The 12,546-nt window shown below is 32.3% G+C and overlaps 1 protein-coding gene across 8 annotated transcripts in view; it reads right to left on the reverse strand.

Moving 5' to 3' along the window:
* LOC128226886 (endophilin-A3-like) overlaps positions 1 to 11,847 on the reverse strand; it is a 65,648-nt gene extending 53,801 nt beyond the window's left edge. For all 8 annotated transcript variants that reach the window (XM_052936993.1, XM_052936999.1, XM_052936991.1 and 5 more), the window contains exons 1-4: positions 11,715 to 11,847; positions 8,860 to 8,928; positions 5,399 to 5,471; positions 2,622 to 2,765 (exon numbers count right to left, since the gene is read on the reverse strand). In XM_052936993.1, coding sequence (XP_052792953.1) covers positions 2,622 to 2,765; positions 5,399 to 5,471; positions 8,860 to 8,928; positions 11,715 to 11,759 — 331 coding nt within the window. In that variant the 5' untranslated portion in view covers positions 11,760 to 11,847. The remainder of the gene's footprint in view (positions 1 to 2,621; positions 2,766 to 5,398; positions 5,472 to 8,859; positions 8,929 to 11,714) is intronic.
* Positions 11,848 to 12,546: the final 699 nt, after the last annotated feature.

The following is a 12,546-nucleotide window of genomic DNA, read 5'->3' on the forward strand; positions in this document are numbered from 1 at the left end:
ACTCATATGAACAAGTGTAATGTTGCTGGTGTAAATAATAAGGAAAATAAAAAGTTTACCCTGATGAAAACAGGCACGGCTTCTAAAAACCGGCAATTTGCCGGTCTGGACCAAATTTGACCCTGCCGGACCGGTTGCAGTTACAGAAAATGGCTAAAAAAATTGGTCTAAAATTGTTGTTGTTTTGTCGATTTCGGTCCAAAATGGCTAAGTCAGCAGCAAAAAAACAGAATATGGCTAACAGACAAAGAGTGTTTGTCATACCACATCCTTCACAACCCCAGGGACATCCCATTGTAGCTAGGGGACATCCTTGAGGGCGTAACTGTCCGTTTTATTTGACTTATCTGTTGTCCTTACATCAAAGTAATGTCAGATTCGCCATCTTTTCTCATTGAAACAACTGTCACACTTTTGCCATAGACATAACCGGCCGCAATAAATTATTGTTGCAGCGTTCCTTGTTAGAAACGCTGCAGAATTCAATAAGAATCTCATTTATATTATTTTTGTAGCAATTACTATCTTAATCATATATAATGGCGATAAAGCGCCGCTTATGAATGACCACGTCACAATAAAATATAAACAGAATACACATCGTGAAAATGTATGACATAATTGTCATCGGCTCGGACCAGTTGAGTTTCAAAACTTTAAGAAGCCCTGAAAACAGGTGTAATGGTGCAAGTGTAACTAACATGGAAAATAATTTGCTCTTATGAAATCAGGTGTAAATGTGATGACATATGTGTAATTTGTATTTATATTTTCTGTCTGATAAGCATATAGGCTAAAGCTTGATGTAAACCTTGGGTTGAGTGGAGAACAAATGATCATACACGAGGACATACTATTATTTATTTCATGCTTGTTTGTTATATAACCCAATGCATCCTTGTCAAATTCCAATATGCACCAGCAATAATATAGTTGCAACGCTATCTTTCTTACTTTCACTTTCAGTTTCACTTTCATTCAGTTTCACTTTCTTTTTTTCCGGAAGTAAACAAAAACATATTGCAACATTGAATCTTTCATAAATGGCATTTATAACCATAACTGCTATACAATACTGTTTTGTTATAGAACTTAACTGTAACACTGACAACATTTTACGCAGTTCTCCTTTCACTTTCATTTAAATTGACAGGAAGTTAGCGTGCACCTGTTTCCCGCGCTTTTAAGACCATATGCTATGATAAAAAAATATTTTTCTGTTACAGATTAAAAACTTATAAGATTTTTTTTTTTAAATTAACCCGAGATATAATAAAACAACTTAAATAAATGAACAAAATATATCTTAGCACTGTTGTTTTTCGAAACCATCGTACTTTGCGAAAAAGCGGAAGGTATCCGTTAATATGCATAATGGGTGGAGTTAGTATTAAGTCATTGAGTTTGAGTGCTGCTAATTGACACGGTTACCGGTAAGATTCCAGATCGATAATCACTTGTCACTTCAGGTGTTAATTGGGTCGGGTCAATTGAAAGCCCTGGATCCTACATAGTGTCTTGATCAATCTTACCAAAGATGTTTTAATTACAACCAATACCAATAGCATATGTGTGGCTGCTTAATTCTTCAAGTACCATATAAATCTAAGAGTGAGAGAATACTGTCACAGGTTATCACCAATTATGACAAAACAGTGAGCACTTTAGCTAATAGGGTTAAAGTCTACCATGATTATTCAGCCAGTAATCATCAACTACTGATCCATTATTTCTGTATTTGCTTCACTTAAAGCCATCACTTTTTCTCAAGGGAGAAATAAGAGAAGTAACTCAACGAATACTTAAGCTACAAGTAAAAGGACATGCTTAATGTATTCTATGCATTTTTGGGAGTTACCAAACTTCATTAAAATATCATGCATTGTTTCCAAGTAAGTTTTAACAACGCTAGCCAATTTTCGTCAAAACCATACTTGCAGGTATAGGGTATTTGTTCAGAGCCATGTTTTGCCATGTGTTCCCCCAAAGTCCTCTCAAGTTGCCGGTATAGGGTATTTGTTCAGAGCCATGTTTTGCCATGTGTTCCCCCAGATTCCCCTCAAGTTGGGAGTATAAGGCATTCTATCGGAGCCATATTTTGCCATGTGTTCCCCCAGATTCCCCTCAAGTTGTGGGGTAAAGGGCTTTCCACCGGAGCCATATTTTGCCATGTGTTCCCCCAGAGCCCCCTCAAGTTACCAGTCGGGCATTTGTTGGTAGCCATGTTTTGCCATGTATTCTCCTAGAGTTGGACCCTGAAGTTGTAGGTATAGGGCATGCCATCAGAGCAATATTTTGCCATGTGTTTCCCAAGTGTCCCCTCAAGTTGCAGGTATAGGGTATTTGTTGAGAGCCATGTTTTGCCATGCGTTCCCCCAGAGTCCCCTCAAAGTGCGGGTAAAGGGCATTTGTTCGGAGCCATATTTTGCCATATGTTCCCCAAGAGTCCCCTCAAGTTGCGGGTAAAGGGCATTTGTTCAGAGCCATGTTTTGCCATATGTTCCCCAAGAGTCCCCTCAAGTTGCGGGCATTGTTTGTCTTGCTTCGAATTTTCACCATTACCTTAATAATGCATAACTAAGTTTCACACCTTTAGAATTACTCGTATGTGCTACACCTACCAAATAATGAATCCTCTCCCATGTCAGTGCCATGTTTTGCCATGTATTCCCCAAGCGTTCCCTCTGGTTGTGGGTAGAGAGAATTCTTTGCTTGGCCTCTAATCTTCGCTATAGATGTTGCTGCAGACATCTTTGCTCTAGATGCTGTCCAAATACAATAGAAGAAAGATTAACCTAGATTTAATACCTCACTTTATTGTATATTTACTGAAAAGTTAGGGAAAATATAAAATGCCACTCTGTTAATAACAAACACAGCGACATGTAATGGGAATTATTGATCAGTTAACCATTCTTGACAGAGTAATACTTGAACAACTTGAAAAACCAAATCATTCAAATCTTAAAACTTTAATTGCTAGATACAGAAATAGAAAGAATGCTTCATCGTTTACAAATTGCATTGATTTTTTTAACCTATAGATGTAGACTTGTTTACACAAACATTTTCATCTTTCACTAAATCTTGCACTTTAACACTAAAGTTAGCATATATCATATAGTAGTCATATCTATCCTGAGAAAATTTGGCAACTTCAAGCAAAATTTTAGAATGCATATAGCAAGGAAAACTAAAAGTACAGTGATATTTAATGCCTCTAGTATTGGGTCACTCTTCAAGAAGATTCCACTTCAGTCATTAATAATCAAAAGCATCAGCTAGCGGTAATTACTCCACGAGGGGAAACTAATATACTAACTAACAATCCACTTAAGTGAAGTGTTGCATCCTAACTACCAGACCCTCATTAAGGGTTACAAGCAGGACAGATGACAATTTTCATAATATGGCAGTCACTGAAAGAGAACTCACACAGTTTCGATGTAAATATATCAAAAACATTATGCTCAGCATTTTTGCTGTATTTATTTAAAGAATCAGCTGCATTTAAGCCTTTACACAGGACCATTAATAATAATTATAATACTGTACTCTTATTTCTTTTTATACTAATATGTATTATCAAATGCCTGACTGCACTCATATGATGAAGGGCGTGTGTACGAAGTTATAACACTACTTTCTGCTATCTTGTCTCTTGAGCATGAAAAATCCACCCTTGAAAGATCTAAATCAATCCTTGAATTCTTAGAGAAATAGTTTATTATTAGTTACTAAGGACATGAAATGAAATACTGTAAGTTGTATCCTTAAACACTAATGATTTCTTGAGAGTCAGACGTGGAAAGCTCTCATATAACACTTGAGAAAAAGGACATTATTGCCTTTCAAAACAAGTATTTAAGTTTCAAATGATCAAAAATATATATTTAATGTAGTGATCATTCAGAAAACATAAAATGGCAGAAAAATTAACAGCTATCCAAATGTAAAAATTAACTTTGGTATTTCAAAACATTGTTTGAAAAAAATAAATTCTAAAAAGCATTTTCCCTATGTTTTGTTATTTTTGTACATGTTTGCATCATTTTCCTTGTCCTTGCGAGTTACGATGTAATCTAATGCACTTTAATCACCCATAACATACATGACCAATACAAGATTACTGTCTGATTGATCTTAAATAACGTCCGATTGCATTTAATATTCCATAAAAATTTATAATATAAATTCATTCTCACAATTTAAATCCGAGAAACAATAAAATCAAATAAATTTATCTTATAATATGCTGACGTATATGTGTTAAAATTGTTACATGCCATATAAATGTTTCTGTATGTATATGTGTTATTGTGATGATAAGCTTGTAATGCTTAAGTCTAATAAATATTCTGTTCTGTTCTGTTTTTTTATATTACATATTAAGCAATTCAACACAGCAAACATGCATCATATTTCTAAATAATTACAAAATTGTATTGCCAAATGGCAATTAAAGTACATATAAAAAATATCAATTCAACAATAAACCATAGTGACACTCAACATAAAACTTCAAAGTTGAATGAGTTCTAAAAAAACAAGTGCTTGATTGTAAACAAGAATGCTGTGGACCAAAGCCAATGCCCGTAATTATTTTCCCCAATCAAACAAGGGGAATAACTCAACAATCATTACAGCCAGAGTTATGGGTCTTGCTATACATGTGTATATTGCCTCTGGGAACATGTGTACCAAGTTTCGATTAAATATCTCTAAATATTTAGAATACCAGTAATGGCCAATGTAAAAACAAATTTACCAAAACCCAGCCTCAGCTGATGACAGTGAAACCAAACCATATAACAATATATAATACCTTACAAAGATTGTTACCCATGTAATTAGGTGATAAAAGAACATAATTTCACAAAAATACCCTGAAAGTGTACATGTGTATCTTACAGTTTAATGTCCTTGGCCCTAAAAATGTTCGAGCATATATGATATATACATGTATGTTTACCATATGATATCAAAAATTAATTTCCTCATTTCATAATATTCTCAATTGCCATCCAGAGATAATGGGAAAAATATCCTATTGCATTCTTATTTTGTGTATATATACTTCTTTAAGTTTTTTTACAGGACTGTCCTAAAAATGTACACTCTAATCAAGATCTTAGCAAAATAATTAAAACATCTAAGGGCATATCAATGATATTCGTACAAAGCAAAATTCATAATTACACTGAACTCAATCAAGTGAAATTTCTTATAAAAAGCAACTAATTTGAACATTGGGAGTTGAGCAATGAATAAAAGGCTAAAGACATCACAAAATACATGTACTTGCTCATCAGAACTATTCTAATTAAGCATGTTACAAGGAACAAAACATACAGTACCCCAATGCCCATATAGTATGTTCACCCAACTTTATACTGACCAGGATTTGGCTGTAGGAACTCATGGGTTTTTGTGATGAGGTCATCTGCGAGTTTTCCCATAACATCAATCTTCTGCAAGGTAAATTATACGGTGTAATTAAACACTATTCAGCATCAATCAATAGAGTCATCACAAGGTATACCGCCTCCAGTACCTGGATACACCTATCTCTGGATTATCAGCGTTTTCTCTGATTGAAAATCACCATTTTAAGACATCACTATTGAAGGGATGAAATCTTTTATTGCATTAAATTATTCAGATATATTACTTTATTGACTTTATTCAGGTGTCAAAACAATGAAATTGATCATAAAGTTGAAAAAAATAAAAAGAGAAAATTATAAGAGATTTTATCATTTATATTATATGAAATATAGAGTTATCTCACTTAGTTGTTCAAGTATGTTGGATGGTTGAGTTATGTTATCATTTATATTATATGCAATATAGAGTTATCTCACTTAGTTGTTCAAGTATGTTGGATGGTTGAGTTATGTTATCATTTATTTTATATGCAATATAGAGTTATCTCACTTAGTTGTTCAAGTATGTTGGATGGTTGAGTTATGTTATCATTTATATTATATGATATATAGAGTTATCTCACTTAGTTGTTCCAGTATGTTGGATGGTTGAGTTATGTTATCATTTATATTATATGATATATAGAGTTATCTCACTTAGTTGTTCAAGTATGTTGGATGGTTGAGTTATGTTATCATTTATATTATATGATATATAGAGTTATCTCACTTAGTTGTTCAAGTATGTTGGATGGTTGAGTTATGTTGTACAAACTCTCAATTCAATACTTTGTACAAGTAGTTGCTGATATATTAAGGTATGTGTGCTTACAGAATTTTCAAGTCCAATAATAAAAGGCAATAATTTGCATTATATGCAAATAAAATAGAGTTATTATACTTGATTAATCGAGTAACAGGGTGTAATACATGATGTGTTTGCTGAGATATTGACTAAATTGTGGTAACATGCAAAACCTTAACCAGAATTTCTAAGTTGAATAATAAAGGGACATGATTTGCATGTTATGAAAAATAGAGTAATCTAACTCAGATATATTCAAAAAGCTTGGATGGTTGAGTACCATTGTATAAGTTTCAATGCAATTCATCAAGCAGGGCTGAGATATTAACATATGTTTGCTTTAACATTCAGAACCTTAACAAGAATTTCAAAGTTGAATAATTAATGCCCATAATTTGTATTATTCTTAAGCAAGTATTATCTAACTTCATTAATCAAGTAGGTTGGATAGTTGGGAAAACATACATGTACACATGTATATAATAAGGTTTGAATGCAATACATGATGTATTTGCTGAAATAATGACTTGAAGGTGCTTACATGCAAAATAATAACCAATATGTGATGCCGACACTAGGGTGCTTGTAATATAGCTCTCTTTATTCCTCAGTATTGTTAGTCTTAAAGCTTATTTATATTTTGTTTTGGAATGAGCCATTTTTTGCTAAATGTCTGGAAACAAGTAATAAAAGATGAGATCATGGTTTTTCATATCAATGTTCGAAAATTGATCTTCCATGGTAAAAAATGTCACTAATGCTTTACGAAAGATAAGCATTTCGGCAGTTATTCTAACAACTGAGATCAGTTCTATTGTGAGTTATCTTATATGCCTGAGTTGAAGGCATTGATGCAAAAATCAGCTTATTCTGAAACCAAAAATAAAAAAAAATGTCAATCTGCGTGAGTGCAGCTTTAGATTCTTATTTTGTTAAGGATGAGGTCATTAACTGTTTTTAATTTATGTTCAACATCTTTACATAACAACAACAACGCCACTCAGGCACTGTCATGCATGAACACATGTTGAAAATGTAAAACATAGACCTGCATGTATTCATACTACTCCGTTTTCTTACATGCACATATTTCAGTGGCAAGAGAAAAAACATGCTTGATTGAATGGTGTGGCGTGCCTAGTCAGTAAACAAAATCTATTTCAACAATTATATACGTCATTATTTATTTTGGAGGCCCTTATGAAAATATGCTAGCCGTTGTAGGCTTGAACATTTCATTTCCACCAAGACATCAAAATAATCCATAACCTGTACTGAAAGTATGACACTTTCTGTTTATACCTTAAAGCTACAGTAAATGGGCAGACATTTTTGTAAAACATTATTGCCTGTTCTTTTTTCAAATTCTATTTTTTTACACGGGCCAATTAAGTCACATAAATTTACACTTTTATCTTACAATACTCTATTGTACATAACAAGACAATCAAATCATCTTGTTTGTTAAATCAATAAAGTAGAGGTTTAACAAATAGCCCAAACTATGTAATGTTGCATAATCTGATAAACAAATAACAATAGGTCATTAGATACACCCAGGGCATAACAACAAGATTGTCATACAAACACTAAACCAATTGAGATTGATCAGTTTAGTTATAAAACAATTCGACCATAAAGAATTTCTATAAATAAATAAAATGTTAATAAACGATTTGTGTATGATGTTAAAAATGGCAAACAATATCATTGTGGTAGATTTCTGGTTGATATTCAGAAGCTTGGTATATGATTTTGAATGTTAACTCTTAATTAAGGGAGACTTGAAGCTATACTTAAACTGTCAAGTCTGAGCTAAAATTTCATTGTTTTCATCCTATGTAACTTATACAATGCAAAGATGTACTATTATCAATATTCACTGTGATAACATTGTTATTCAGATAAGTTCATAGATGTTTAAATATTAAACAGTCACTGATATAGTTAGATGCATACCCATTAGTGTACTGAAACATTGTACGTGTTCGACTTATAGTATCAGCATGATAACAAAACAGGAACAAAATTACAAGTACAATGATTGATTTCTCCACTTAAAAGTACACTGTACTGCCTGATAACAAAGTTGAATATATATTTAGAATGAATATGAAATGAACATTTAACATGGGTTTTAGCAAGAGTTATAGAAGGGTGCTGCTTCCTCGCACTTCTGCCCTCATGAAGAGCAGTATGCACCCTTCTGCTTTCATAGAAGTTTATGCTAAAGATAATCAAAACTTTCTTTTGTTTTGTTTTTTCATTAAAATGTTTACTATGATCATAAATACAAACACATTTTACCTATTCAGCAGTTGAAAATATTTAGATACATTAATTTAACACAATTCCTAACATTTTTCTATCATATTCATAATGTTCAAGTTCTTCCTAGCCCAATACAATGTCCCCTATTCTCATTTAAAACCCTGCAGGACCATGCCCTTTTCATGACATGGCTAAAACCCTACTTGTACCATTTAAGCTTTACAATTGGACTGATGTTTTATATATTAAATTGGTTACATATCAAATGCTTAACATCAAATAAACTTAAAAGTGTTATTATAACTTTATATAACTGGTTGGATTTCTTGGGGATTTCAAGGTGAAAGTGTGACTTACTCTTTCCATTTCTATAAACTCATCATCTAGCTCTGTGCCTTTGGCTCCACCAATCTTTTCACTCATGAACTGCAAGGACAAAACAAACATAGGTTGATCAACATTCTTTATTTATAAAATCTCTAATGACTTAAAGAAAAGAAGAAGACTATAATACTAGATATGCAAATGGAAATAATATATATATATATATATATATATATATATTTAATAATAAATATCTATGAAATAATTAAAAAGAAAAGAATAAAAAGAAACAAAAAATGATAAGTATTTCTTCTTTTCTTCTTTGCTCTTAGACAACAAAAGCACATAGCATAACCAGTACTTAGTTCAAGTAAATCAATAAAATATTTATTATTATATGCTTCATTTTCAAACTGTCAAAAATTTTAAGAACAATTGCATTCTCTTAGACCACACTAAAAGGCAACAATTGTTTTAGTAATTATGAATATAATTTACACTGCAATATGTGGGTATATCAAACCTAATCCATTGAGTATCGAATATTATTAACTTCTACCAAAATATATTAAAAAAATGTTTAAGTTTGTGAATTAATTTTGCCATTTTTTGAGTTGCTACATGCTTAAAAGTACCCACCAGTACTCCCCAAGAATTGGATCAGCCTCCCATATCTCCTCAATATGTCAATATAGACCCCTTAAAATTAACAGAGACCCAAAATATTAAACCATGAGGTTCTTAAGACCCAAAGCATGTTCTACAGGGCTCTCACTAGGCTGAAAATTTTGGGAGAAGTGACTTCTCCCTTCAGTCAATTTAGGGAGAAGTGGGGAGACTTTAGGGAGAAGTGATACTTTTCGTAACACCTGATACAAAAACTATGCCATACCACACACTTCAGTTTATATTCACATTCAAATTGATTGCTATTACTATATAAAATGTTCATAAAATAGTGTTTGGCTCAGCAAAAGTGTATTTGTCAATGTCACATAGTTTATCTCCAAAAAGTATCTAAAATGAAACAAAAACCAAGACAGCTAAGGATTTGAAACAATCAAAATAACTAATAAATTAACTGTCAATATATATAGTAGGGAGGCGAATCTTATTTTGGTACGTTCGGGATAGGGTACGAATGTCACATTCAGCTATGCTGTTATTTACTTGTCTTTGGCTAAATAATTTTAAATATGCTGACATTTAAGAACCAAATGACATTTAAATAACCTTCCTTTATGAAAACTTTACCAATACATAATGGGAGGTTGAGAAATTAACTCGGAAAAATGTTCTGACAAAATGGCGATCTCGTAAACAGGAAAGAAATACTGTAAGTATTAAAACTCTACATAAAGCAAAAAAAAATAATATTTTTTTGTGTTTACAAATCGATTTTTTATCATGAACATTTCACTAAAACCAATCAAATATTTGGTGATACGTCATGTTATTGATTTTCTTAGCGCCACCTTGCCGATGGCCCGAGATGGCTATGACCGTCTGCTTCAAAAGCAACAATGTTTAAAATGTCTTGCATTGTTTGTTCAATACATATATCAATTACTTTTTAACTTCATTAATGCTTCACACGATTTTTTTATAATTTATTATGTGACCTTTTCAATCTCATTTTAACGAACGTATATCATTTTATCACGGTCTTCTCAATGTACATTCTGATTGGTTAACTTTCAATAGCTCCGCCTACCGGCGATGTTTTGGTAATTGGATGACACCGCCCAATTATCGGATTAGGAGATTACCAAATTTTATGAATGGCTAATTGCGATGTCTTGACTAATGGGACGGTGGCCAAATACTCGCTGATTGACAGTATTACAATGTGTTATAATTTTGGCGAAGTCAATGTCGCTTTGATGATACAAATGGGCGAAGTCTGGGAATTTTAGGCGACCACTTCGCCCAAGTCGCCCCCTCGCGAGAGCCCTGGTTCTAGGCAGTTAATCTTTTAGAAAGTTAAACCATGCCAGTTTTTCAAGGTGCATGTGGCCTCACTCAGTCTGAGATACATGTAGTCAAAATTATATTAGGAATCAGAGCCTCTATACACGACCAGCAATATGTTCTTCAACTTAATGACTGCTTTTAAGCAGTCAGCAGCTATGACTTTGATAAGAGTATAAGCTGCAGAGTATTTTCCAGTTTAGTTACTTACGTATGTGAAGTGGCCATGCTTGAATGATACTGGGGTTCTCATGGTTTTTTTGATTGGTATGAAGAAAAAACGGCTGTTCTTTGAACAGCAAATATATATTTATAGTAATCATCTGTCTGTTAAACAGAGTGTAAAATTGTGGTATGTGCTAATTTCAGAGACTGGACATGACATATATTTATTATCAAATATTATTTTAAAAAATCTGACAAAGAACAAAAGGAAAATGAATCTAACTAATTGAAAATAAAAAAAAAATAACTACAAGTTAAACTGAATCATTAAAACGGATTACTATTTTTTTTACTTTTGAGCCGTTTAAGTCTATAACTACTGATTCACAAAAAAATATTATATGGATGAACTATTGATGCTACATACAATTGTTTATCTTAATTGGCTTATGGTTGCTTATCATGTTTATGTTAGGAATCTTTCTTACTTATTCAGACAAAGAAATATGCAATTTTACAGTACAGCTTAAATTCGGTTAAACATAACTTAATGTCATGTTTCAAACAGGTTTAGACTTTATTTCTAATAGAACAATTTATTTCGTTATAGGCATGAATCAGTATTAGAACTGTTCTAGACTAAAGATAAACTCTCGACAGGAATCTTAAATTTATTTACCAAAGTAAAATACTTTTAATGAGAAAACTTTGCAAAATCAGCGCTTTAAGACACTGGATAAAAATAACGTTACCTGGTTAGCCTTATTAAACTGCTTCTTTAATCCTGCTAAAGACATTTTTGCTAATTTCAAAACAACAATTATTATTCAGATATTTGACGTTTGTGACAGGAAGTACTCCCAGCGGTGTCAAGGCTATTTGTTTCTCATTATTTTTAACGCATTTTCCGTACCCATACTTGTTCGGATCTCTCAGGTTTCGCTCCAATAATATATATATTTATTTTACTTCGACCAGGTTAATAGGTCCGTACAACCATTTTTACTTTGTCGAATATTTTTGTCTTACTATTATCGACAGTTAATAGAATGCTTATTTGATAATTGAGTTTAAACAATTTACAAAAGAGAAGTCAGAGAGATTCATTAAGATTAGATGAATTTTATTCACCTTGAAAAAAAGCTTGACTATCCCTGCGAGCTTCGAAAACAAACAAATGGTCAGAAATCAAATCGTAAATGAATTGTTATAGTTCTACCAGGTAGAAGGTTATTAAAGAAATCTAAAATTAATAACATAAACAGTACCTTATAAAAAGGTTTTGAAGAAAATAAAAATCAAATTATTCTGGAGATCCGTCAAATCGAAAGAAAACAGAGAAAAAAAATATTAGTACAGCACCCAAGATAAAACAACGACATGGGAAACTATCTAGTGGAAGTGAAAAAAAATTGTCGAACAAATTTCCTCAGTATTTACACGGAAGTCCAATAATAAAGTACTAGCCAACTGCTTCACACCATCCATTTTCATTACAAAACATTATCACCACCAGGCGTTGAGAAATTATTAAACAATATTTAAACTTTTTCCATATTTTCGCCAATTTACAAGATAGGTGAC

This window comes from Mya arenaria, chromosome 3 (assembly GCF_026914265.1).
Source record: "Mya arenaria isolate MELC-2E11 chromosome 3, ASM2691426v1".
Taxonomy (NCBI): domain Eukaryota; kingdom Metazoa; phylum Mollusca; class Bivalvia; order Myida; family Myidae; genus Mya; species Mya arenaria.